General features: G+C 30.6%; 2 protein-coding genes across 4 annotated transcripts in view; one reads left to right on the top strand and one right to left on the bottom strand.

Moving 5' to 3' along the window:
• Nucleotides 1-3,789: 3,789 nt before the first annotated feature.
• LOC136972007 (zinc finger protein 800-like) lies at nt 3,790-6,040 on the bottom strand. The gene is made up of 2 exons (XM_067266549.1): nt 6,023-6,040; nt 3,790-5,365 (listed from the first exon to the last, which is right to left on the bottom strand). The coding sequence occupies exon 2, from the start codon at nt 5,353-5,355 to the stop codon at nt 3,790-3,792; it is 1,566 nt and encodes a 521-aa protein (XP_067122650.1). The 5' UTR covers nt 5,356-5,365; nt 6,023-6,040.
• A 5,159-nt stretch (nt 6,041-11,199) lies between these two features.
• Serinc (serine incorporator TMS1) overlaps nt 11,200-26,802 on the top strand; it is a 55,544-nt gene continuing 39,941 nt past the window's right edge. Inside the window, exons 1-3 of one of the 3 annotated variants that reach the window (XM_067267353.1) lie at nt 11,200-11,376; nt 20,256-20,420; nt 23,683-23,858. In XM_067267353.1, coding sequence (XP_067123454.1) covers nt 11,341-11,376; nt 20,256-20,420; nt 23,683-23,858 — 377 coding nt within the window. In that variant the 5' untranslated portion in view covers nt 11,200-11,340. The remainder of the gene's footprint in view (nt 11,377-20,255; nt 20,421-23,682; nt 23,859-26,802) is intronic. The other 2 variants (XM_067267337.1, XM_067267344.1) reach the window with 2 other exon arrangements.

The following is a 26,802-nucleotide window of genomic DNA, read 5'->3' on the forward strand; positions in this document are numbered from 1 at the left end:
AGACCCTCTTAGTGCCCACAGGGCGAAAAGAGTTACAAAAAATAAAAAATAAAAAAATACGTCAAATATAGATTTTCCTTTAGTATCCGTTTCTAATTTTTTGCGAATAATACTTCCTGAGAAAATGTTTTCATATTGTATGAAGCGAACGTACGCGAGAAGTAAAGACTCGTTGTTTGGTAAAGTAGATTAATCTTGCTGTAAAGAAAACTCGATAGTCTTCAAAAAATCAGTTAGAGAACTCTCTACATTCTCGGACATTTCGTCGATGTACTGTATCATTGATTAATGGGATTTTCTTAATAATATCAGACGGTGGCTTGTGCAGTACGCAGAACCTCTCTCACAGCTAGCAGTATCAATTCTTCTCCAATAGTGTGCGGTTTTCCCGATTTAGCAATAAGCAAAAAAATGTTGTAAGAGATACGTAATCCATCATCGTCTCGTTTCGATGCCGCTGAAAAAATACCAACTAAAGTTGGACGTCTAGAATGTTGTTGTTTGAGCGTTTGAAAGTAAGATAAGTTCTTCTAATCGTGAAGGTTTCGTGGCTTTATTTGAAAAACTCTCTGGCAAATCAGGCACATTGCTAATGTCTTGTTTAAAAGTGCCTGAATAAAACCATATTTCAAATATTCGACATTATATGTATAAATTTTTTCTTTGAATCCGACGTGGGTTTATATGTAAAAGTAAAAACAATAAAAAGAAACTGCATAGGTTCGATATTTGCATGTATGTTAATGTTGTCATGACCTGTGAAAACTTGTAAATATAAGCTTTGTTGAGCGAGCCGGAACATATATAGACACACACTGTGGTGCTGTGTGGTACACTGCGCATGATGCGAATTGTTTATGTATTAGGAAGAAAGCTATAATGTACCGGTATCAATACCTACTTTTAATACGGACTGATCTTGCTTAAAAGACATTTAGAACTATTTGTTGAAACATGCGTTCGATGAATTTTAGTATTAATCAAACTTTCCAGCGCATTCTTGTAAGTATTGCCCGGGGGCGGCGGTTGGTCTTCAAGCCCCCTAAATTTGCCTTGGACCAAATAAGCCTCCTTAGATCTCTTCAACGCCCACCGGATATGGTCTCGTCTTTCATCTATCTAACTCCGTTCTCGAGATTAAGGAAAAGCAGAAGGACGGACGGACGACAGTGGGGATTTATAGGTTTACAATTCTTTTCAAATTGCAGCACAATTATTAGTTTTTATTATTGGGCTATTATTTATTATGTAGCCATGACACCAAAGTGTATATTAAGACTACTAAATATTATAGGCGGATCTATCCACCATACTGAATCAGAACTGGTTAAGCCGAAGATCTTTACAATTTAAAAAATAAATAATTTAATAAATAACTTATTTTTATGTGCTTTAACTTAATAAAAATAGTTTCTTTTATTATTTAAAATTATGGATTGATTATTTAAATGCATTTTGTCACCACATTGATCGATTTAAAACTTCATATATTAAGATTTTGTTTTTATCAATTAGTGACAAATTTTATCACTAATGTAGTTATGACCGTTACCGATGTTAATGAATTATAAAAAGAATAAATTATGCAAACTTATATAAGCTTGGGTTATATATATATAAGAGTAGGAGACTTTCAATATACAGTACTTGTTATAGAGTACCATGTAGAGTATATACGTGTTACTTTCAATGTAGAGAAAGGTAGAGCGAAGCTGCTGCTAATGTTTGCCGGTTTAAAATTTTTTCAAGAGACCCAAAGCACAGAACTGGAAAACCAAATACAACATTGCAATTTGCTGTGCTTTTATACTTCTTTATTTAAAAATAAAATACTCGAATTAAAACACATAAGATTTCAGAATACTGTAATTGTAATTTTTTAATAATAAAAATTATATTTTTTGAAATTCAACGTCTAATAATATCAAATTCTTACCTAATTGTATTGTAGAGAAATACACGAAAAATCTATTTTTCTTTCCGTTCTGACTTAAGGAGGGACTTATTAAAAATAAACTTATTAGTTTTACATGAAATATAAGTATTGATGTAACATTTCTATTTTACTAAAGTATTATTCCAGCAGCTTGTTAGTGCTGTTTTTGACAAACTTATCGCAACGACTTCCGTATATTATAACACTCTCTACCACAATTATACCTCCCTCGTATAACCAAAGAAGCTAAATGAAGGATTTCTATTTTAACATTTATAATTGCTTTTCTCTTAAGAAATCTGCCTCTGAGTTTTAATAAATATTTAAATGACAAGTGAAAACTCTTTAAGAATTACTCTCCCAGATTAGATTCTGGATCTCCCAGAGCGATAGACTGACGATTTCATCGCCTCGGCCATCCGGTCGAATTGGGATTTTGATCAAGAAAGTAAGTTTTAAATATAGATAAGGATATTAAGACAATAAGAAACTTAACGTTTTCATCTACATTTATATATACCAGTATATTTATACGTACAAAATAAATTCTGTGTGTTAATTTGGAGTGTAGATAAATTTACCCGCTTTGCGTATAAACAATATTGACGATTCTCTTTAATTTTTATTTTATACAGTAATTAATTGTTCTTGTATATTATTATTATGATATACAAAACAATAACTAATTGTTTTGTATATGAGGTACTCATATACGAAAACAGACTAGACAAAAGGATGAAAATGAAACGGTGATCACACGCGCCAGAATGGCAACATGATGCCAGTATTTTTATTCTGGTAACACTTGTTACAAGTTTTATAATTTAGCTCCTAACAGCTTAAAGTGTCAGCCTACTGCTCGGCTAGAATCGAATCCAGACGGGTCGAAAAACCCCAGGAAATTTTTAAAGAATGGTTTTCCGAATATATCGGGCCCCGACCTTCACTACTTTGCTGCTTCATTGTAGGCCCAAACGAACCCATATGAGCTTGCTAAAAGGTGGTCTCTTAGGACCCAAAGAGTGAAAAGAGTTTTTTAAAGTAATTTCTATTTTGATTTCCCCCCGTAACGGAAAAATGTGTCCACGTACGATGACATCGGTTGAGTATGATGACAGGCTTCAACTCCTTACTACACAATCGATGTTTCCATTCGATTGTGTAGTAAGGAGTTGAAGCCTGTCGTTAGTTCGTTATAATAGTAAGGAGTTAAAGCCTGTCGTTAAGGAGTTCGTTATAATATTTGTTACCGACTCAAACTCATTTTTTAAATATTAATAATCCTTTGCCGAAGTTATTTAGTTACTCTATAATACAAATTTTGTCCTGACTTTCCAGTCTTAGTTTATTTAGTTTGTCAAGTCGATAATACATTAATATTGGATTAAGTATGCTTATAATTTATCTGTTACTATTCTGATCAATAAAAATAAGTAAAATTGGTATTATAATTTATTGGAATTTAAAAAATATCGAAGAAAAAAATTAATTAAAAATAAATCACTCACTCTGATTATTTTATTAGGCTGTAAGATAGTCTTTTAAATTCTTTCATGATTCCAATTTTATGATTAAACAGTAGAAGATTAATATAATTATTTAATAACATTTTTATTATTTTTAAAATGCTTAAAATTTTAAATTGGAATAAGTTAAACTGAGTTCTTCATTAAAAACATTTTTTTTTTTTAAATAATTACATTACATAATTATTTCTCCGTCGTAACATTAACTTGTATTATTATTATTATTATTATACCTGTATTTATAAATTTATATGTTATACAGAATTTAGTTTTTAATTAATAGAATAATAAAAATGGTAATTTTGTAAATATCTAATAGAAGATTTATTAATTTTTTAATCGAATACAGTCGACGTTATAACTGTATTTTTTATTCCCGTTTGATAAACATTTGCTTAGAGTCTGATGAATTTTTGGATACTGTTTTGATCTAGTAACCAATGCATCCGGTGGATTATTTTGAATATCGGAAGTAATTCCCGTACATGCCCTCTTATTGGTTTTCTTTAAATTTCTTTGATTGGTTTCGGATTTTGTAGATCGATGGCATAAAGAGTCAATTTTAGTGACGGATGCTTTGACCGAAGGTAAATCTACAATAAATTTATTAGCATCACCTTTAGACGAATGCATTCTTCGAATATGAGTTTTACAATCCGATCTGTTATACGATTGATAATAGCAAAACTTGCATTTGTATCTGGTCCATCCGGCGTGAATAGCGGCGTGACGTCTTAAGTTAGAAAAGGTAGAAAATCTTCTTCGGCATTTCAAACAAATTAATTTCTTAGCGTCTATCATTTCTTTCACTTTATTTTCGATATTGGTAGATATAAACAGTTTCCCTATGTAGTTATTCTTTCTCCTGTTATTCGTCGTTACGCCGTTTTTCCTGCAATATTTTTCGTGTCGAACTCTCGATGATTTTCGGTTAAACAATCGTTCACACTTACAACATCGCTGATTTTTATATATCTTATTCCTTTCTAAACCAGAGTTGTTTTCGGTGGATGTAACTTTCCTCGTAAAAGCATTTTTTTTCACAACTTCTCTTAATTTATTGATTTGTTCTTTAGATTTATTATGAACGGATGTCAAATGTCTAGTCACACCCCACATTTGAACGAAAGATGTATTACAAAATGGACACGGATAATACGGGCGTTTATTTGAGTGTATTGTTATCATGTGTAGATATAAAGTTTTAATTGATGTATATTTAGTGTCGCAAGTTAAACAAGTTAGAGTCTGCAGATTACAATCCGTTCTGCTGGATAATCTCTTTGCTCTACTTTTCATCGTAGATAAAGCTGTAATTTTTGCGGACGATACAATGTTATTTTGTTGATTATTTTTATTTTCTTCTACTGTTTGAGTTTTATCAGAATTATCAGAAAATTCACTAACGTTATTTGAAATCTGAGAAATGTCGTTTTTAACTAATTTATCTTCTAAATTAGCTTTAACATCGTGCAACTCGGGACTCTTGTTTCTATTAACTACCTTCAGAGATTCATTCACGTTAACTACAGGAAAATTTTCTTTATCTTTTTCTTCGTATTCTGTTTGAGTTAATTTTGAATCCGAGTTTTGTAATTTACTATTTGATATTATTTCTATATTTTTTCCTTTACAATAATACCTTTTATGAGCTAAAAAGTTTGCCAAGCTACGATATAAACTGCAACAGAGTTTGCATTCGTAGATAATGTTGCATCCTTTTAGAATAAGATGTTTTACTTCGGATGTTCCGTCTTTTAAACATTTTAAAATTTGTGAAATATTTTGAAGACCGGTTAAAAGAGGAGGCTGTAAACACGAATGATCCCAAAGATCAAATGTTGTATCTAATATTGGAGCGGAATCGTTGGTCTTCTCAGTTTTATTTTCCATATCTAATAAGCTAAACAGAATTAAAAATATTAATAAGTTTTGATTTGTAAGTATTTATTTTTTATAATTAAAATAATTCTTATTAAATGCGGAGATTATAAATAAATGTAAGCCCAGTATAGATGCTTTGTAATGGAAATTACTACTTACGTAACTTTGAAGTTGATATAATAACCTACTTTTTGATTTTTCTACTGTTTAATTAATTCAGTGAAAATAAATATTTCACGTATATTAAATAAATTTAGCTGGGTAAACATGAATATAAATAGTAAATAATTAGTTCGGTAATTATATTCTACTTCAGATTAAATTGTACAAAAAAGATCTTTATCCAGACAGTCTGCTTGTTCCCATTAATTTGCATTTCAATACATTGTAACTAACCTTCACGAATATGCTATAAAAGACTTGTAATTTATATAAAAATAATTTTAAAATATATTAAAATAATATATTTGCTAAGATTAATTTATGGTAGGCCTATTAATTAATATAAAAAGTTATCTCGTGTTTTTATAATAAACTCTTCTAAATTTCATATGAATCCTTTTTCATAATAGCTCTTTTAGTATGTAAGAATTTTTATAGATGGAAAAAATTAATGGATAGCATTAAACGTTGAATGGAAATGTATATTTTTTATATAGTTAGGAACAAACATTACCTTTTGTATAAGGTGAACTCTGCAGATGAACAGGGGCAATCCGCTGACAACAGGCAGACTGATAAGCAAAGATGATGCTGCGACAACAGCCCTTACATGTGTCGTCCACTTGAAAACTCCTCACCTGCCACCCTTCCCAATCCGGTGCAGGGGAATAAATGGGGTTTGGTCGCCTTCACCCACCACAATAAGACGAAGAACGCAAACCCTTTTACAATTATTTCGAATAGAGTAATCGGACAGCTGGCGATCGCATCAGCTTATCCAGACAATGGATCATCTCTTTATCAACACATTTTGTTGTAAACTAAATAGGATTCTAAAAAACGGATTCGATTTCATTGTTGTTCAATATATGACAGGTGACGCCAAATGTTTATTAAATTCAGAGATAAAAGGTTTTTTTAAGAGATATATTAACACTGCAATTATGGAACGATAACGGTATGATCTGGGTTAAAGCTATCGAACAAAAAAATTATCTCTTTTATTCTTTTTAATTCGATAATATTTATAACATATTTAAGTTTGTTCATTTAAATTTATGTATTTTATTCTATCTCTTCCTTATCAGAACGAAGATTTCTTGTTAAGAAAATTCTTACATTACTTGGATAATTACTTGATCAGAAATTGTTTTTGTTAAAGTTAACATCAATAATGAAGTTTTCCTAAGAAATAACACGATTCATTTAAATTTAATTTATATAAATTAAATCAATTACGATATTTATGTCACATTCTATGTCTAGAGAATTATTAGGCACATAAAAATGGTGTTGATGATTCATTATATGTATAAAATCGAATAAATTATCTCGTGTCAATGATTATAAGCTTGCTTATTATAACAATAATCGTAAAGAAAAGCATCGTAATGAGTGGCATATCGAATGAATGAATGAAAACAAATATAGTTAATTTGAAACAATTAAAACAAGAAAGAAAAGCATATTTCAAACAACGCATTTTTATTTGTATAATATAATTTTTTTTAAATTTTATATATCTCTTAAAATGAGACCACGAGCATTGTAGGCTACATGAAACGAAGTGAAAATACTTTTAATTAAGGGAGTTTTATTTCTACAAGTTAAATAAAGTAAATTAATTGTTTTTGTCTATTGGATGCAACAAATAAAGATAAAAAATACTTTTATAAGAACATATTTTTATACTTAAGTGATATTACTTATGAGCTCTACGTTTCCCGGAAACAGATATACAATGGTGCCTCATACTTCGAATGTTCGAAGTCCGAATTGTTCGAAGTCCGAATCATATTTCCTCATTAGAAATAATGGAGAGCCAATTAATCCCCTCAAATTTTAACAGCTTTCTTTACTTACCATAGATGTGCGATTTCATTCTAACAGTTGTGAAGTTTAACGCATTAAGCCCAGCACAAATTAGTCGATGCCGTCGCTTTCGATGTGACATCAGAAGCGATTTTTATGGTCACGTGACAGTTTTTCTTCGTTGATCTGGCGACGTTGTCCCTTGTAATATCACTCATAACGTAGCTCTAAAGAACCAATGAACATTTCGTCTATCCTTCTACGAACTATTGCTTGGTTATTTGTTTGTAAAATGGCTTATATTTGTTATCTATTTGACAGAGATTTAATAAATAAACGAAAACGCGGACCCGATAGAAAATGAATTTGTCATTGTGATATGTATAGTACATAACTTTTATATAATTTCAATAAAATCAATGAAATAATTTATATTCTTACACCTACTAAAACTTGTTTAGTTTAGCTTTCTGTTTAGTAAACACAGCGTAGCGAAGGCATAACTGAAACGAGACAAAGATTACAGCACAAACACGTGCGACGCTCATATTTCTTTTTCATGACTTTCAAATGCTCGTGAGTATCTCCCGATCGTCGCCCAAAAATCGGCAACTCTGATTCCTGTATATATAATCAGTCAGTGACTTCTTCATTGGCGAGGATTACTACTGTGACTCTCGATTATATGAGGCCTACACACTAAAGTTCGATAGTCACGCGATTTGTTGATGACAATTCCGTTTGAAAAGCGAAATTGTACATTTACTGGAATGCACTGATACTGAAGGGCACTTTCTTAAATATTTATAATAGCCTAAATCTCCGCTGACAGTATTAGTTGGAATTTACGAGAATATCGCTATATAGGAAGATACTATATCGAAGTTTGATTGAATTTTTATTGTACACTCAAACCTGTTTTTATGCGGTCTATTTTTGTGCGATTTTTTGTTTGTGCGATTTGTTTTGTGTGATTTTTTGTGTGCGGTATATGAATTTCAATTAAATTGGTATACTGCACAAAAATAATTGCACAAAACACATTGCACGTATAAAAAATCGCACAAAAAAAGACCGCACAAAAACAGGTTTGAGTGTATAAAGATATTAAAATATTAAATTGTTATTGGACTGCAATTTACATAAATTCCCACCGTCGTCCGTCCATCTGTTTTTCCTTAATTTCGAGAATGGAGTTAGAGAAATGAAAGACGAGAGCAGATATGGAAACCTTAGGGGCAGGAGGCCCAATAAACTATACAGGAATATCTGATGCAAACCAGAAGTTATGTTATTTCAATTCAAAAATTTTTTCCTGTAAGATGTTAGATAGATGACCGGCATCAACTGTATTGTTAAAGGAAAAGTATGATGTACAGGGGCAAGATACTACTAATTTGAGGTGGAGAGCATATATTTTAAATGAAATAAATTAAAAATATGATTAAAAATTGCAAACGTCAATTTATAATTAATTCATTCATTTATATTATATTTATTCAATTTAAAGTAGGCTGTATAATATTCAGTACCTAAAATAAGTTGTATGTGCTAAGTATATCCTGTCGTGGTGTTTAGATCTGTACTTTTCAACGAAAAGATTTATTAATTACAGAAAGAAATCGATTTTAGTCTATAAAACAAATATTATGTTTTATGAATTTTATGCGAAATTTTCTTTCACTTTCTAAGAAACTCGATTTGCTTTTGATAGCTACGCAAAGCATTTCTAGAAACAGAATAAAATAGAGAAAGAAAACTCATCTAGACTATGTAAATGTATAATAACTCTAACTCCAGTGGAGCATTATACAATGGAAAAAAGGGCAATTATCTGGAGTCCTCACCAATAGATGGCCCAAACAAATCTTTCATAAACTCATTACTGTAGTAAAAATATCGAAATCAAAATTTTGCGCCATATCTGAAGACCCTAGATTTGCCGGTGTGGCGCAGCAAAGAATCGTCCAGAAATCGTGTTAAAAAACGTACGTGGAAACTGGGGAATTCCCCCAAGAATTTCCCGAAGAAAAATGCCTCAAGTCAATACTGTACATGAGGCCCTTTAATTCAAAGTTGCCCGGGCCCCAAGGATCTATAACGCGCCACTGTCTAACTCATAGGCACACATACAAATTTAAGCACAAAATATTCTTATGCTAACATAATCGTCTCAGTTTGCAAGAGAAAAGACACGATTCTAAAAAACGATAGAAATTGGATAGCTAACGTACTATAGACTACGCTCTTCCGTCGTGACAAGGTGATCAGTGGCAAATTAATCAGTAAGTACGCTTACACCTATGGTCCCAGAAGAGAGGGGTCCCGAGAATAAAAACAATACAAGGTTTAGTTGATATGTTATTTAATGTCACTTTATTTAATTCAACAAAGGGTAGGACAAAATACATGGTCAAAGGTCAGCCTAGAGTACCGGTGATAGTTAATCTGCCACTGATTCTGACTAATCACAGCGCAAGTTGACGGTGCTTCTGCCAACTCACTTTTATAAGATTCCACCAGCTAATATTTTTTTTTTTTTTTTTGTCTATAAAAGCTAAATATATTAAGACCAGGAAAATAAAGATAGAAATGGTTATTCATATTATCTGATTTTATTACTTGAAAATATTTATCCCTGATCTGACCAGAATGTTCGTACTATTTTTGTTATTCACTACATTTTTATATTTAGCTAGATTGACATTAAATAATCCGGGAGTAAATAAACATTAAAATATTGTTTCCAATATGAATACAAAACTAAGACACCACATAATTATATTTAAAATAAAAATTCTCGAATTAAAAATAGAAAATAACTGAAGACAAGATATTAAATCACAGAAATGCTAGACTACAATCAAGTATTCAACAACATGCAGAATCAAACAAAGTTATAGACCGGGTTTTAAAAAACAGCTCTCCAAGGTTAACATGTTTGTATTAATATCCATGGATGACAGGAAATAATTAGCCTACACGACTAGAACTTCGTAGATTCACTCCTATAAGCAGCTAGATCACACCATAGATTTTAAAAAGACACACGTGCCACAATATTGCCAACGTCTTTTTGTGACCACTGTAGTATCTAATGATTAGAAATGCCATTAATATGATATTGGCCAAGTGGTTTTGTTCCTATGAACACTAGGAGTTCGGTGGTTCCGTTCCTACGAACACTGGGAGTTCGGTCGTGGGTTCGCGCCTGGCCAGGTGGAGTTTTCTATTTTTCTCCACCTCTTTAACGTCTAAATACGGGCCAGTTACCCTTAAAAGATTTCTTGGAAGGCATCGCCCAACTGTTCCGTTGCCGTAACTAAACTAAACTAATATGATCTTCCAAGAAAGAAGTGAAAAGAAAACAAATTATTTTGACGGCCTCTAAAAATTTTTCCGCCTGGTAATAAAAAAAAAGAAAGAAAAGGCTGGCATTCCCGATAAGCGGGAAACACAATTTGTTCCAGTCTGAACATCCAAAAACACTATATTTCGCAGGAAAGAACTAAAGCTAAATTGGTAACATTGACTCTCTTACTTATCCTGGTTACTTAAAAAAAATTCGCATCCAGCCGTCTCATTATCAAAATATTATACAATATTTAGGGACCATTGATTAATTGAATGTACGGTTTAAGGGAGGCTATCGCGAAAAATACAGTACATCACTGTACACAACAGGAAGCGAAGTGTCAAAAGCCGTACACGTAATTTAATTGGCAACCTTTATAAGATTTAAATATAAATTAACATATTTATATCATGCAAACTATTGCCATGAGATTAAAAGCAAATATTAATTTTAGACTATAACACAATATATTTAAATATATTCATTATATAAGTACTATATTAAATAACGTAAATAACGCGCAAGGAATTGTGGGCCCAAACGATAATCGAATGACGCCATTAGCATCATCTGACGTTCAGCAATCGTCTTTTGTGATAATCCTTAAATCGCTTTTATAATTTAATTATTTTTAAAGTCGTAATTTTAAACCCGAAGAGACTAAGATGGGAGCATTGTTAGCATTGTGTACTGCCGGACAGGTGATGTATATTGTTAATAATTTAAATATTTATTATCATTTTGAAAACAAATGCACCCATTGTCATTTGGGTAATTTGTTATTTTAAAATGTTTCCATTTCTTGTGTAATTTATACAATAGACTGACTATTAAAACAAATGATTAAAAAATTGAATGTAAATAAAATTTAAAGTTTTTAGTAAGATTTATAAGATTATTTTAAGACAAAGATAATGGTTAAAAGCATAATATAGTAAATTTTTAGTCTGTTAATGTTATTTATCTACATTTGTTATTGGTAAGATTTTCTCTCTTTGGCTACCATTGACGTTGTGCTGTGTGGATAATTGCTAAACAAGTAGAAAAAATAGAACCATCTTGGGTTAAAGTGTACCTAGGTAACCCAATGGCATCACTTCGGTTAAGTTGGTTTGGTTAGGTTAACTACGTTTTTAGTAGATGTTTCCTTTTTTTTCTTTTGTTCAAGAACTACTGTGAATCAATAACTAGTGACGTTAAACACTGGGCAGCCTGCCGGTGGTTCCCCTCTGGGGGAGTCCGTCGGGAGCATGAACAGTCGGAAGTGCCGCCATTGTGGTTACCTAAGTACATATTAACCCAATTCTGCAGGTAACTCCATGGATTGGATCCTCAAGTAACAAATCTTTGTAACAAAGCTTATCAAAACTTATATTTTGCAGTGTTGAATGATTTGCAAAAAATTTGTGAAAATTTATATTAGAAAAGTTGGAATGATATCTTAAAATGTTTAAAATCAGTGTTCTTAAACAAAGAAACTAAAAAGTGTATTTGTGAAAACAGTAATATGAGATTACTTGCTAATATAGGCCCATATTTAGTGCACGAGATTGATGCTACGTGGTCTGTCATAAAAAATTAAAATACAGTCGAGTCCACATAAGTCAATACCCCAAGGGAAAGCGGAAATGTGTTGAGTTATCCGATATGACAATTAAAATGAAGTTGAAAAAAACCACAAAACTACAATTAGGAAAATATAGTAGTGCTTTATACAATACATGCAATGTATCTCTCTGACCATCCATCATTGGCACTAAAGTTGGTTTCTACTCCAAGTACCTTGGTGATTTCCATCGCTCTTTGTTTCAGTATCGGTTCCGAAACAGGAAGATTTGATGAACGAATTTGCTTTAGCCAATGTACCAGAGCATCTTCAACATCTTTGTATCACAACTTTCTCTGGCATTTTCGAGACAGCTACGACAAAGACCAAAGAAAAAGTTTCTTAATTTCTTCTTTTTTCTTCAGAATTCCCACCAATGTTGTTTTTGGAAGGTTTTCTTGTTTTGCAAATTCGGCTTGTGAAGTTTTATTACATTCAAATTCAGATAAAAGTTTGTTTTTTTCCGTCAGCGTAAGCATTGTTAGGTTTCGGATACTCATTTCTAACAGAAATGTGAAACACTTGCTGCAAATAATGCATGATTGAAAGGTGAGAAAATGCAAAATTGGATTCTACTGTGACGTTAAGCTGTGTGATGTGAACTCATTTTTTTCAGGAGGGGAGTCAACTTATTGGATGTCTAAACGAGTGTGGGACAGAAAAAAGTATGTAAATTTATCCAGTGGTGACGAGTTAAATGGTGCCGAGTAAACCAGTTTTTTAACCTTAATGCCTATGTAAGTCAGCTGGGATCACAGAAAACTGACTACTTAACTGACAGTGTCTAGTTATACCTATGATGGCTTATGTGGACTCAACTGTATTTAAATATAAATTTATATATTTATTTATGTAATATGTATAAATAATGTATAATAAATATTGTTAATATTTATTTATATAATAAATGATATATATGTATCATTTATGTATCATTATATGTATATATCTTAATAATCTATATCAGGGGTGAGCAACCTTTTTAATCAACGGGCCAATTTGAATTTTAAAATTTTTTGGCGGGCCGCACATAAAGTAACACTTATTAATAATTTACAAAACTTTATTTATAATAAACATTAGAATGAAAAATTATAAAATTTAAAAAAAAGTAAAGATTTCATATACAAATTTTAATGCAAAATAATAAACAAACAAGAAAAAACAGAAAAACGAATTTACTTGGAAGTTTTAATGAGAAATTTGGCACTGTTTTTTCGATACAAGCTGATCAATATCAGCTGGAATTGATGAGGTAGCTACACGTATGCAGCTTTCTAATCGTGCATCACTCAGTCTTGATCGGTGGCCATTTTTGATTAATTTCATGGTTGAAAATAATTGTTCGCAAACATATGTAGTTCCGAACAGAGACATCATTTGCTTTGTATTTTTCGTCAAAAGCGGAAATTTCTCAGGGCTCACATAAGATTTATAAAAATTTTCAATGTTTACTGAGAAAAATACATTTTTTAAATCTGTATTATTCTGCATGTCAATCACTTCCATTTGAAAGTCTTCGGGAACTGTATCCACATCGATATTAAATGGCGAGGAAAACATTTTCGTGGAAACTGCTGTCTTCTCAGCTTTGAACATTTGGAATTGTAATTGAAATTCGTTGATTAAAATGTCTATATATTGTGCGTATTTTTGAGAAGTAGTAACGTTTTTCTAAATGTGGAAAGTGAGACACATTATTCTGCAAAAGATGCTGTTTCTACAATTTTAATTTGCGCTCAAAGCCCTGAATTTTATCATACAAATTGTGAATAAACTGTCCTTTGCCTTGAAGTTCCACATTAAGATCATTCAGATGCTGAGTCATGTCGATAATAAACCCAAAATCTCGCATCCATTCTTTATTACCAAAATGAGGAAAGGCATATCCCTTCATATCCAAGAACAGTTGTATTTCGCTTTTTAAGTTGTATACTCTTTTTAGCATTGCACCTGTACTAAGCCAACGTACTTCGATATTAAAAACCACATTCCATATTCAGTTTCTAAATCTTTCAGGAATTCTTTAAATTCACGGTGATTTAACGCGCGCGACTTTATAAAATTGATCAGTTTAATTATTGGTACTGTGACATTTGGCAAACTCAATTTTTTCGCGCACACAATTTTCCTGGTGAATGATGCAGTGGTTAACGAATATTTCCCTTCCTGTGACCTTCTTAATGTCTTGAAATAGCCTTTCCGATACTCCTACCTCCATGCTTGACATTGCCCGTGCTCCATCTGTCGATATACCAATAATCTTTTCTAATGAAATTGAAAAATTTTCCAACACAGACTTTAGTTCATCGTACAGGTCTTTGCTTGGTTGCACTGGAATCAGTGATCACAATTCTTCGGTAATATTAAATTTGGTGTCAATACCACGTAAAAATATAGCCAGTTGTGCTGTATCGCTAATATCACAACTCTCATCAAGTGCCAAAGAACACTATTCGAATTTTGCAATGCGTTCACGAAGCGTTGTTGCTATGTTCTCGGACAAGTCTTCAATTCTCCTTGCAATGGTGAATCTTGATAAACTAATGTTTGAAATAATATTTATTTTATCAGGAAATGCTATTTCTGCAACAGCAGTCAGACATTCTTTTATCATTTCTCCATCCGCAAAGGGTTTCATTTTTTTGCCAGTATTTGACTGACAACAAAACTAGCCTTTACTGCCGTATTTGATAAAATAGCTTGATTTTTAAAAATAGCCTGTTGGTTTCCCAAGTTTTTCTCCATTTGATTAAACTTATCTATCCGGAGTTGTCCTGTTAAGTTTTTATATTGTTGTTCTTGTTTTGTATCCTAATGCCTTTTTATGTTACATTCTTTTAATGTCGACACAGTCTCTGAGCATATTAAGCATACAGCTTTATCTTTGACGAAAGTGAAAAAATAATCAAATTTCCACTTTTCTTGGAAATGCCTGTGCTCATCCGCAACCTTCCGTTTTTTTGTTTGCTTTTCCGACATGCTATTATGGATTAAAAATTTGAAAGTTAAAAAAATTTGTAGGAAAACTTAATTTTGAATAAAAAAAAAACTCTAATATTACCTTTTTGACAATAATATTGCACTCATGCCTTTCAAGAAACACAAGAATTGCTAAAATTGCTAGTTAACAGCTTACCAGTCTGACTGATTGTGTGACAAAAGCAAACACAAACAAGCACAGACGCGGCACGTTCGTATTGCATGTTTGAACAAGTCGCTGACAAGTGAGTAACTCGTCACAAAAAATTGTTTCGGTTTAGTATGTACTACCGTTTTATTATAATTAATTTTATAACATTATATTGATGGGAGAAAGTCGATAAAATAAATTCAATTTTAGAAATGCTTGGCGGGCTGCATAAACGGGCATGTTTAACGGGCCGCGTGTTGCTCATCCCTGATCTATATGTATATATACATACAGATTATTAAGATTTTTCTGTCAAGCCTGAGGAAACTTTTTAAAAGGCAGAACAATGTTCAATTATTATGCCTTTGTGTCTTTCATCATAGCCTAAATTTATCTTTGTATACTAGTACAATTATCAATTAACAGGACTTATTATACTGGAAAATTATGGATGCAGATATTTAGTCTTACTGATCAGAAATAATATTTTTTATTTAGTTCACCTGTACACATACACTTTAAGCTTGTGTTTAGGACTTGTTTGTCCCTCTTCAGCAGGCATTCAAATAGCACTTTCTACAAATCAACAATTAAAATGTTTTTTGTTACAATTATAAATAAAATTAAAAATATACACATTATTTCTCCGACAATAAAATAATAAAATTCTTACAGTTTCTGTATTTCCGAACTTCTTTAAAGATTCAAATATACTTGTAATCCATATTAACCAAATAATTCGAAACGTATACCTATTTTTTATACATTATAATTAATCATGATTAAAATTTCATCTAATAACTTCTACATTGACTACTTACATTCTGGATTATTCTTTTCTACTTAAACTATATTTACAATTCATTTTAAATCTCTCCTTTTATGCTTTCACCTCCCTCCCCCTTCTATAATGCTTCTCCAGGATTGGTGGATTTCCCTTCCAGTATTGTTGTTTATTCCTTCTGTTTGTCTGATTATGTTTATATGTTCATATAACTGACGTTTAAAATTATTTTCTTCTTTTTTCCTTATTTTAACAGTGTTTAAATCTATTTCACAATTTTCCTTATTGCAATGTTCAGCCACTGCTGAATTTGCATAATTTCCTTTTATTGCTCTAATATGCTCACTTAATCTAATTTTTAATTTTCTTTTTGTTTCTCCTATGTATGTTTTCTTTGGGTTACAATTGCAATTAAATGAATATACAACCTTTTTCCTCTGTTATATCATAATTTTCTTCTTTTCTATAAAAAAAAAAAAAAATATTTGTGTTATAGAAAAGAAGAAAATTATGATATAACAGAGGAAAAAGGTGTTGTATATTCATTTAATTGCAATTGTAACCCAAAGAAAACATACATAGGAGAAACAAAAAGAAAATTAAAAATTAGATTAAGCGAGCATATTAGAGCAATAAAATGAAATTATGCAAATTCAGCAGTGGCTGACATTATAATTTTTGTCTTTAAAACAGCACCGTATTAACATATATACTTCAAATTTTCTTGTCTATTCAGTCATTTAACACTATCACTTACCAATAGCAGTTATAATATCAACTCTCTTAATAAAAATATAACAATCTTTAGGAAAGATAATCATTTGATCACTAAGGTATGTACCATACACACCTATGGAATCATTCATATATTAGAAATCCCAAGATACAGTGGTTCACAAAATAGCTTCCATTGGGGTACTTGTAAATCAGGTTATATCCCACTCCTTTTTCATGATGGATAAAAGTGCAGAAATCCAGAAGATCTGTATAGCACAAAAGCATGAGTTCCTAAGAATTTAATTTACATCAAGAAACAGCCTATAAGTAAACATAGTAGTGCTAAAAAAATTACAGTTAAATGAAAAGGATTAAAAAGGCAGGAATATTAGTAGTAACAAGCAAAGCAGCAGCAACTTTAGTAGTACCTTGACACTAGAACTGCAAGTAAGTAAAATTCAATAGCAGTCATTTGATTGCTATTGAATTTTACTTACTTGCCAACTTGATCAAGTTTCTCACAGGAATCTGAAATTTTTTGATTTCCTGAATTTGAATGTTTTGCATTACCATAGAATTTTATCTTGATAAAATCAAGGGGTCTTGATTTTATCATGGTTGTAAGTCTTTACTTACAACCAGTGGTGATATTTGAAATAGTTAACAAAGGGTTCACGAGCAGAAAATTTTTCCCTGACAATCATCGACAAACGAAATGGAAGTTTTGGCTAGAAATAAATAAAATACCTTTTCTTGCGATATATCTAATAATCAGTGTCGTATTTGGAACATAACGAGCCCTGGGCGGAGACCAGGTAACAATAGTATATTAATGCTGTCAACTTTTTTTTTTTTAGGCAGAGAAATTTCTCACCTCGAATGGCACTGCTGATAGTAGACAGATGTCATCATCTCTCGAAATACAATATCCTTTTTATTTTGCTGTCCATAGCCCAACACGTGTTCCAGAGCCATCTTATATTATCTCGCACACGTGAGATTGTGGGATCTCTTATGACTGGATCTAGCTTCAAGAACTCTCTTGAATCGATCGGGATTAAACCTTGTTTCGGTTGAGATTGAAACAGTCGAGAGAGATCACACCAAGACATAGTCTCTGACCTTGCTCACAATCTAGATTGAAATGCTCGGTGCGAACAAGGTGTAAGGCTCTAGTTTAGTAGTATTACAGAGTATAATACGTATATTTTAATATATTTTTTAAAAGAAACAAAACCACTGAGAAATGTTACGTCTGTTTAACAAGGTTCGGGAAACTGAAAATTTTACCAATGGGTTCGGCTGAACCTATGCGAACCCACTGAATATCACCACTGCTTACAACCATGGAAAGCATTTTGACTGCTGATTTATTCTTTTGTTTTATTACTTTTTTTACATTTACTTTTTCTTGTTTTCTTTACCTGTCTACTTATAAATTGTGAATATTAACACTTCTATGTGAATGTTTCTACTTGTCTGGGTTTTCTGAGTTCTTTGTTAGAATAACTTTTCACTTCAGTCTCATTTGGAATTATTCATGTAGTGTATAACAAAAAATGAATGATTGATTTGATTATCATCAGCTTACTGGAGATGAAATCACAAATATATCAGCAAATTTTGGAATATGATTTGAAAGTGACTATATGGATGACATAATCTATCGAAAAGTGATAATGAATATATCCCATCCAACGAAATTGATGCTAAAAAGGATTGCAATGAGAGTGATAGTGAACAAGACAGCATCTGATATTGCCTAATTGAGAATGAACCAAAACATCAACCTCTCTAAAAGATGTATAGTACATAATTTACTGTATTTTTAAAGTACTATATTTTTTGGCATATAAGATGACTTTTTAACCCAGGAAAATCTCAAAAGTCGGGGGGTCGTCTTATATGCTGGGTATCGTCTTATAGGGCAAGTATATCCCAAACTCTGTATTTTAACTGTAAAAGTTGGGGGTTGTCTTATACACCAGAAAATACAGTATACTGATTCTTATTGGTATATTAGATATAACTTACATGAAATATTTTGTTATATAATAATTTTACATAGTAAATTATGGAATAATAATATAGCTATCAATGCTTGCTTTTTTTTGTACTAAAAAAAACCTACTTTTATGTATGCATATGCACAGGTACTGTTGGTGATAGGCAGCAACAAGGAAACTCCCATGGAGTAGTTTTCATTGCTTGACTTTTTGTTATACAAAGTATATGTATAATAATAAATGATGCTTTTAGCCCACAACTTTTTGTAAAAGCCCTCCAAATTGTTAAAAACTTTTTATTAGGCTAACTCTATCTAAATGTAAAGTATATGTAGTTCCCCCAATTTAAAGGAAGCAACCCTCCTGACCTATAATACAATCCCTTGAAATTATATAATGCTGTAGAATGTTAATATTTTGTTACAACTATGAAATGAAATCAGTTTGAAATTGTAAAAAGCATACTATGGAATAGTGGTCATTTTGACTGCTGGTTCTAAGTATAAAAGTCTTGCAGTCCTAGTGTTAAGTAAGGAAACATCATTTTACTCTAGCTGTCAAAATGTCCCTTACAATCATGACTATGCTATGTAATAACAAAAACAGTATGAAAATACTAACAAAATCAGGAATTTATGCTGTCCACTAGTGGTTAAGTGATAAAACCACTGAACCACTCATGGGTTTGTGCCTCTCCAACAGGTTGGACCCATGGGGTTTTCTTCATGTTAGTAACACCTAAATAGGGGGCAGTTTCCCCATAAAAGACCTCCCGGGAGTCATTCCTCTTTGGCAGATTGCCTGTGTGTCACTTTTCTATCTACAAATAAAACAAATCACATTGGCTAGATTCCATTTCATTCTATATTCAAATTGATATTGTAGATTTAAGTTCATAGGATTTTTGGCTGAAGTTAATTCAAGAGGAATTGAAAACATGTCAAAGTAACTTAGGTGTTCTGAATAAGTAGATTTGAAATAGATGTAACTTTTGCTAATATTATATGAATAATAAGATTTTATGGTGAAATGAAAAATAATAGATAGGTTATTATTAACAATAAAATCAAAAGTTGTTATATAATATTTTTAAATTATCCTTTTGCATTTCTGTTACTTTAAACCTCATTGAATAATGAACTTAATACATTGAAAAATTAATACACAATTAATATACAAATCAGTCTTTTGATGTCTTTTCTCACACCTCAGGAAACAGTATATATATTAATTATTAATGTATTGTATGTATGTATATAGAAACAATTGATATTAAACTGAAGACTTTAAGTTAATAAATAAATTATAAATTAATAAATATATTTTTTATTTAGTTGGCTTGTTGTTGTGGTAGTGCTGCATGTGGTTTATGCTGTTCTGCTTGTCCATCATGCAAGAATTCGACCTCTACACGTATTATGTATGCTGTAATGTTGCTATTGACAACTATAGTTGCTTGCATTATGTTGTCACCATCATTGACAGAGTCATTACAAAAAGTAAGTATAAGATATATTTCAGTAATTATGCAATTTTCTTTACCATAATTTAAAATTAAAATGTTTTAATGATAAATCGTATCAATACATTATTAATGTTTTTATTTGTATAATGTTTAGAATTTCAATTTTGAAATGTATTTGACTATAACAATCATTTCTAGTTTAATTTTCAGCAATGACTACATAGTTTTGCATAATACAGTATGGTCTTGGTTTATGTAGAGAATTATATATTAGCAAATGCTTCATAAAATGAAACTCACATAAATTTGTGCTCCATACCAAGTATTCCCAAATAATTATTGGACACACATGTTTTTAGTGCATTTACTGAATTTCACAATAAAAATAGTTGGTTAATGTTACCTTAGGTGCCAAGATGGTGGCTCGTTTCTGATTCCAGCAAGGAAACAGTGGGATGCATGTTCTAACCTAAACTAACCTATTCTAATAATTTGGTTGTTAATAATTATGGTAATTTATTAGAATAGGTTAGGTTAAGTTAGAACGTGCATCCCACTGTTTCCTTGCTGGAATCAGAGACAAGCCACCATCTTGGCACCTAAGGTAACATTAACCAAATAGTTATAGACAGCTTGCATTAATGGTCAGAATTATCCTTGTGTCGCCAATGGTTAACTTAACCATTTGCCATCTGTAAAAAATATGAATCCATATATATCACTCTTATATAAACAAGCTTGTATTGTAGTTTTGGGACAAAACTAAACTTTTGGTAATTAATTACATTCATTTATCAATACGTTGATGCTCTGTTTGAAGATTATTGATGCTATTCTGAGAAAACTTTTTAATAATTAATATGAAGGAAATGCTAATAATAAGACAGTTTTTCTGATAATTTCAATTTGGAAGACCTAAATGTTTTACTTTTTTACAAACTGGGAAAGTAAATAAAAAAAAAATGAACACACTAACCTTATATTTCTCCTATCAGGATTGTGAAAAAATTAACATGAAACAAACATTTTTAGTCTTTCTAAAACCTTCTTCAAGTTGATGAAATTGCTTCAATTCTTAACAGAAGAAAATATTCATATAAATTTTAATTCAAATTTTTAGCCAGTGGTGGTGTCTCCACTCTTAGTTGTATAAGTCTTCTATAATGTTGTATTCTATAGGACCTGTCATGTATGGGAAATATTTTTTTCTTCAAAGTTGATCCATGTTCTCTGCTTTTCTTGCTGGTTGTAAGTTGGCTTTAATATTATTTTCACTAGCGTATATTGAAAGTGCAGTGGATTGCCTTAAATAGAACACAAATTGGCTATAGAAAATAAAAAGAAATCTACTAGGATTCAATATATGCTAGTGAAAACAATATTCAAGTTGACTTACAAGAAGTGAGATTAACTATGAAACAAACAAAATGGAACATCTCAAGATTTTGGAGTTACTAATATATTTAAAGCTGAAAAAGGAAACGTGTTTCAACTTTTTTAAAGAAAAAAAATCTTCCCATGCATGGCAGGTCCTATATGATAATGTTTTAATTGAAATAATAAGTCTGAGTGGAGACACCCCCCACTGGTTAAAAATTTGAATTTATATGAATATTTATTCTATAGATTCCATCTTTGAAAAGAGAAGCTATTTCATCACCTTGAAGGAGGTCTTAGAAGTAGACTGAAAGTGTTTGTGTTAATTTTTTCATGTTTGTGTTTTCCCCCACCCTGCTGGGAGAAATATAAAGTTAGTGTTGTCATTATTTTAATTTGGAAGACTTTTTATTATATTTTAAGCATTTGTTAAAAATGCTTGATTACTATATATTTTTACAATTTTATTCAGTTATTCACATACATAAAAACTCATGAATATTTTCTTATTTACTGTACAGGTATCTCTCATACAAAACAGTTTTGCTCTAACAGTTTGAAAGTTGGGGATATTTCCCGTACACGACTCAGTTTTGCTCTAACATGGTTTTGGAGATCCTTCATACAGAATTTCAAAATTATTAAATGTGAACTTTGTTATTTGATATTTTTTTTTGTTCAAGTAAGCATGCATATTTCTCAAATTTAGCCACATATTTTAGAATATTTGAAATTTTCAAATTATTTCATCAGGTTTACTTTTTAATGAAAACTGATAGGACAAGTAAGAAAAAAACTTGTCCTAGCCTTCCTATCAATCAAATGTCATTGTCATTGCTTTCAGACTTTACCCCTTAATACTGTCACTGTGTTTTGTTTTTATAGATCAGTCTTCGTATTTAGTAAGGTTTACGTAAACATTTTTAGATAAGTGCTATTAAACTTGTTTTAACTGTAGGTAAGCGATCATTTATAAAATGACGAATGAATTACAGCGGTATCTCACTACTTGAACAATTCAGTATTCAAACACAAATTGTAGAAAAAAATTTGCTCAGTACGCGACTGAGCAAATGCAACTTGCTAGAACAAATTTTTGATTAATAACATATTTTTATTTTATCATCCATAAAAAAATGTTTTATGATAAAAATAAAAAGATATGAAAATGCTGCTGATACTTCTGATCAAGATCAGCAAAAAAAAGTATGAGTTGACGACAATACTTTGTAAAAAGAAAAGCCCTCATTTAACTAAAATTAACATTAACACCATGTTACAGTACTTTTAATTGTGATTGATAATTAATTATTGATTGCTTTAATAAAACACGTCTCTTAGTAATGAAAAAGAATAGTATTCTTTTGCTAACTTCTGGAATGTAACTGTTTTGCATTAGTCCTTTATTTCATATAGCATGGATTTGCATCACATGGCACTTTTTTGGAATGTATCTACAGTGTTATGAGGGATACCTGTATTTTCACATAAATTTTTACATTCCTGATATAATCATATCAGAAATAATTTCCTAACTCACCATTATTATTTTCTAATAAATTTATTAAAACAGGATAATTTTACCTTTCTGCTGGAAAATTTTATTTAAAATAATCAGAAAATGTTTTTTGGCTCTATTCATGAGCCTTTGTCAAGTGCTCTAACTTTGTTTTAGAATAACCCAAATTCTCCAAATGCTTTCAAATCAAATTTTTTGCTACAACCCATTTTATGAAAGAAATTATAGGATAATGAATTTGGCAGCTTTAACTTCATTTTGTGTTAATTTTTTTTTCTCTACTCCTTTATTTACTTTTTCTAAATCCTAATAAAATAAATTTGGCTATGATGTAACTTATGTTTGGAACTGCTGCTGATTTGATAAGCTTTAAACTTTTATTTATATTTATTTTTAACAGGTACCATTCTGTAAAAACAGTACTCTACTTAGTCAAACTGTTGATTGTGATAAAGCTGTTGGATACCTTGCTGTTTATAGAATATGTTTTGCATTGACACTATTTTTCGTTTTATTTGCAATAATGATGATTGGGGTGAAATCTTCTAAAGATGCAAGAGCAGGAATTCAAAATGGGTATGTTTTTTCCGAGTGTTTTTAGAGAGTAATTTTTAACTAATTTTTTTGTAAATATTGTTATTTGTTGTAAATTAGTTACATTTATTATACAATTTGTGTTTTAAGACATTTTTGCTAAAAGATGTTTAATTCTTTCCAATTACCACACAAATCTGCAAGAAATTTAAAATATGGATGGAATTGATATTTTTAATTGCAATCTAGCTGTTCATATAAATTAACAAAAATAAATTTATCTGATTTTTTTTTTTCCCCTACAAAATATTACAAAATTATAATGTTCAATAGGTAATAAAATATAACAATGAATTGTGAGTATAAGCAGAAAATAAATTTTAGAAATTTCATAATATTCTGTCTGGATTTAAATTTTCTATGTGGAGCAATCTTGTATTGTTATTTTTAAGAGAAGTTTGTTCCAGCTGTAATTACTGATTATTCTTGCTATATTCCAAGTTGAAAATTATAATAGCTATACAAATGATTTTTCAGCAGATCCGTATCTGTTCTTTATATATATTAAATGCAAAATGTTCTGTTGCTGCCACCACACTTAAATAACATAAATTTAACAATTAATTTGATTTACAAATTTTTGAAAATTTCAAAACAACTTTTAAACTTTTTAAAAAACATTGTTTTAATTTTCAATTGATTGATTTTAATTAATTTTGATTTTAGTTTTAGTTTTGTTGTAAAGGCCAGAGTTTTAATTTTATTATTATTTTTTAGTTTTAATTCATTTAGCGTTAATTTAGTTTTAGTTTTTATAATTATTTTTAATAATTTTTATTTATTTAATATTATTTATTTAATTTTTTATTAATTTTGCCTGAATTTTTTGAACCCTTAATTAAAAAACTTCTAATTAATTGCAACAATTTTTTTTTTGTAACATAACTATAGAAATTGTTTGTAGTTTTATAAATTTGCCTGTCTTTAAAAATTTTAATTATAAGCAAGTTAACATTGACTGACTATTGGGCTACCTAGTGTAAATTAATTTTTAAATTACCTATTTTTATTCATATATTGTAGGAAATAATCTTCTATTTCCTATGAATTTATCTTATTTAGGATTGAAAAAAATAAAATACATAATTTCTCACAGGCATTTGTAATAAGCAAGTCGACATTACGTGGCAGTTTTTGATGAGATCTTTTTAATATTGTCATCATCAGTATGCACTTTTGCCATCAAATTTTATTGCTGCTCCTGTTAATGATCATCTTGTAATCGTTTTCTCCTGGTAGCAGGTGTGATATGAGATCCTCTTGTAGAAAGTTGTTATAGCATTATCACAGATGTATCCAATGAAATCTTTCTTCTCTTAAACATGAATGATGTGCATATATTGGATACATTAAACCTTATTCAATAATTTATTACAACAACCTGTTTCTTTCTAGGACTTCTAGACAAACCTTCTGTACCCTGTTAGTAGATTTTCCAAATGCAAGACTTTGGAGAGACTACTGACAGGATACAGAATAGGATACTTGTACTGACCTGTTGAATTGTCTGGGTCTTTGCATGTCACCCAGATGGTGTGCTGGCACCTTTGATTTCTTACAACATGCCTGATGATTCTTCTGCACATTCTTCTTTGCCTATTCTATATACAGTCAACTCATTTTAATACAAATTGCTAGGGGAATAGTAGTTAATATGAATTTTCAATAAAGAAACTAACAGCTTTTAGGCTCAAGGTCAAGGTTGTATAATTTTAGGTAGTTAACATTTAATATGGAATCAAAATCTCTAAATTATAATATTTTGAATTAATTTACTAAGTAAAGTTAGATGAAGTTAAATTGATTTACACAAACAAATTAATATTCTGAATGATTTTCAAATCTAACAAAATGAGGAGATGGTATTTTGCTGTTGAAGTGTGGAACAGTATATCAAAGTGGTTGAACAAAACAAAGCTAAAAGAAATCCATAATTTTTTTCATTGAAGCTTGTTTAAAAAAGTAAAAAATATTTTTTAGCACCAAAAGTGTAAAAGAAGGAGCAAAATTTGGCACAAACTAGCCAAACCTAACATCACTGTGTTCACTTTCCAATGTGCAAACCAGCACATGTTTTTCCATGGACTGGCTAAGTGTAGAAGTTAGTGCCAAGTAGCTGTTAGTAGAAAGACTTATATCTACTTAATACTAATAAAACTGAATGCAATCGCAGATCTTAATACTACTTAACAGCTAGCCAGACAGTGCGAAAAGCAAACGAACACAACGACAAACTAGACGAGATGAATGGACCAACAGAGACAAATGAGCAAGATCCCAAATTTTTTTTATTTGTTATTATTATTATTTTTAAATGTTAACTTACTAACTAAACTAACCTATCGTAACCTAGGATGAACCTAACCAGACGACTAAAACTAACAAACCCTAATCTAATTTAACCTAGCCTATCATAACCTAACCGGAAACCAAGCTGAGTCCCTAATCTAACTTACAACTAGGACTAACTTAAACGAACTGAATTTAGAACTGAACAAAGAAGATGGAAAATAAGAATTAAAATACAAAGCTGAAAGGCAGCTATATACTGACAGTTGAAACAAAGCAAGGGAAAACTAATCGCAATCCATGCCCCGGAGTGAGTGCTTTCAAGAGCCTCACTAAGGGATATGAATGTGAGTAGATGATAACAAACAAGAAATTTGAAAAGAAAACAAGCAGCAATTTTTTTTACTTTTTGTATAACTACATGTATTAAAAACATTTATATGTGAAATGTTTTTAATTTTTACTTGCATATAGTTCTGATATTAAGAGTAATGTCCTAAAAATGTTTGAGTCCAATAGATTAATTTCTAGCATATGAAAAACTAACATGTAATGATAGATGATAAATCAATTTTCTTAAAACTTTGGATTGTCTAAAAAGATTTCTCATATTTTGTTCAAAAAACTTGAACTTTAA

This window comes from Centruroides vittatus, unplaced genomic scaffold (assembly GCF_030686945.1).
Source record: "Centruroides vittatus isolate TY-2023 unplaced genomic scaffold, ASM3068694v2 contig_1057, whole genome shotgun sequence".
NCBI lineage: Eukaryota > Metazoa > Arthropoda > Arachnida > Scorpiones > Buthidae > Centruroides > Centruroides vittatus.

Bases quoted from the DNA above. Each gene is read 5' to 3' on its own strand.
- LOC136972007 (XM_067266549.1), bottom strand. From the start codon at position 5,355: ATGGAAAATAAAACTGAGAAGACCAACGATTCCGCTCCAATATTAGAT.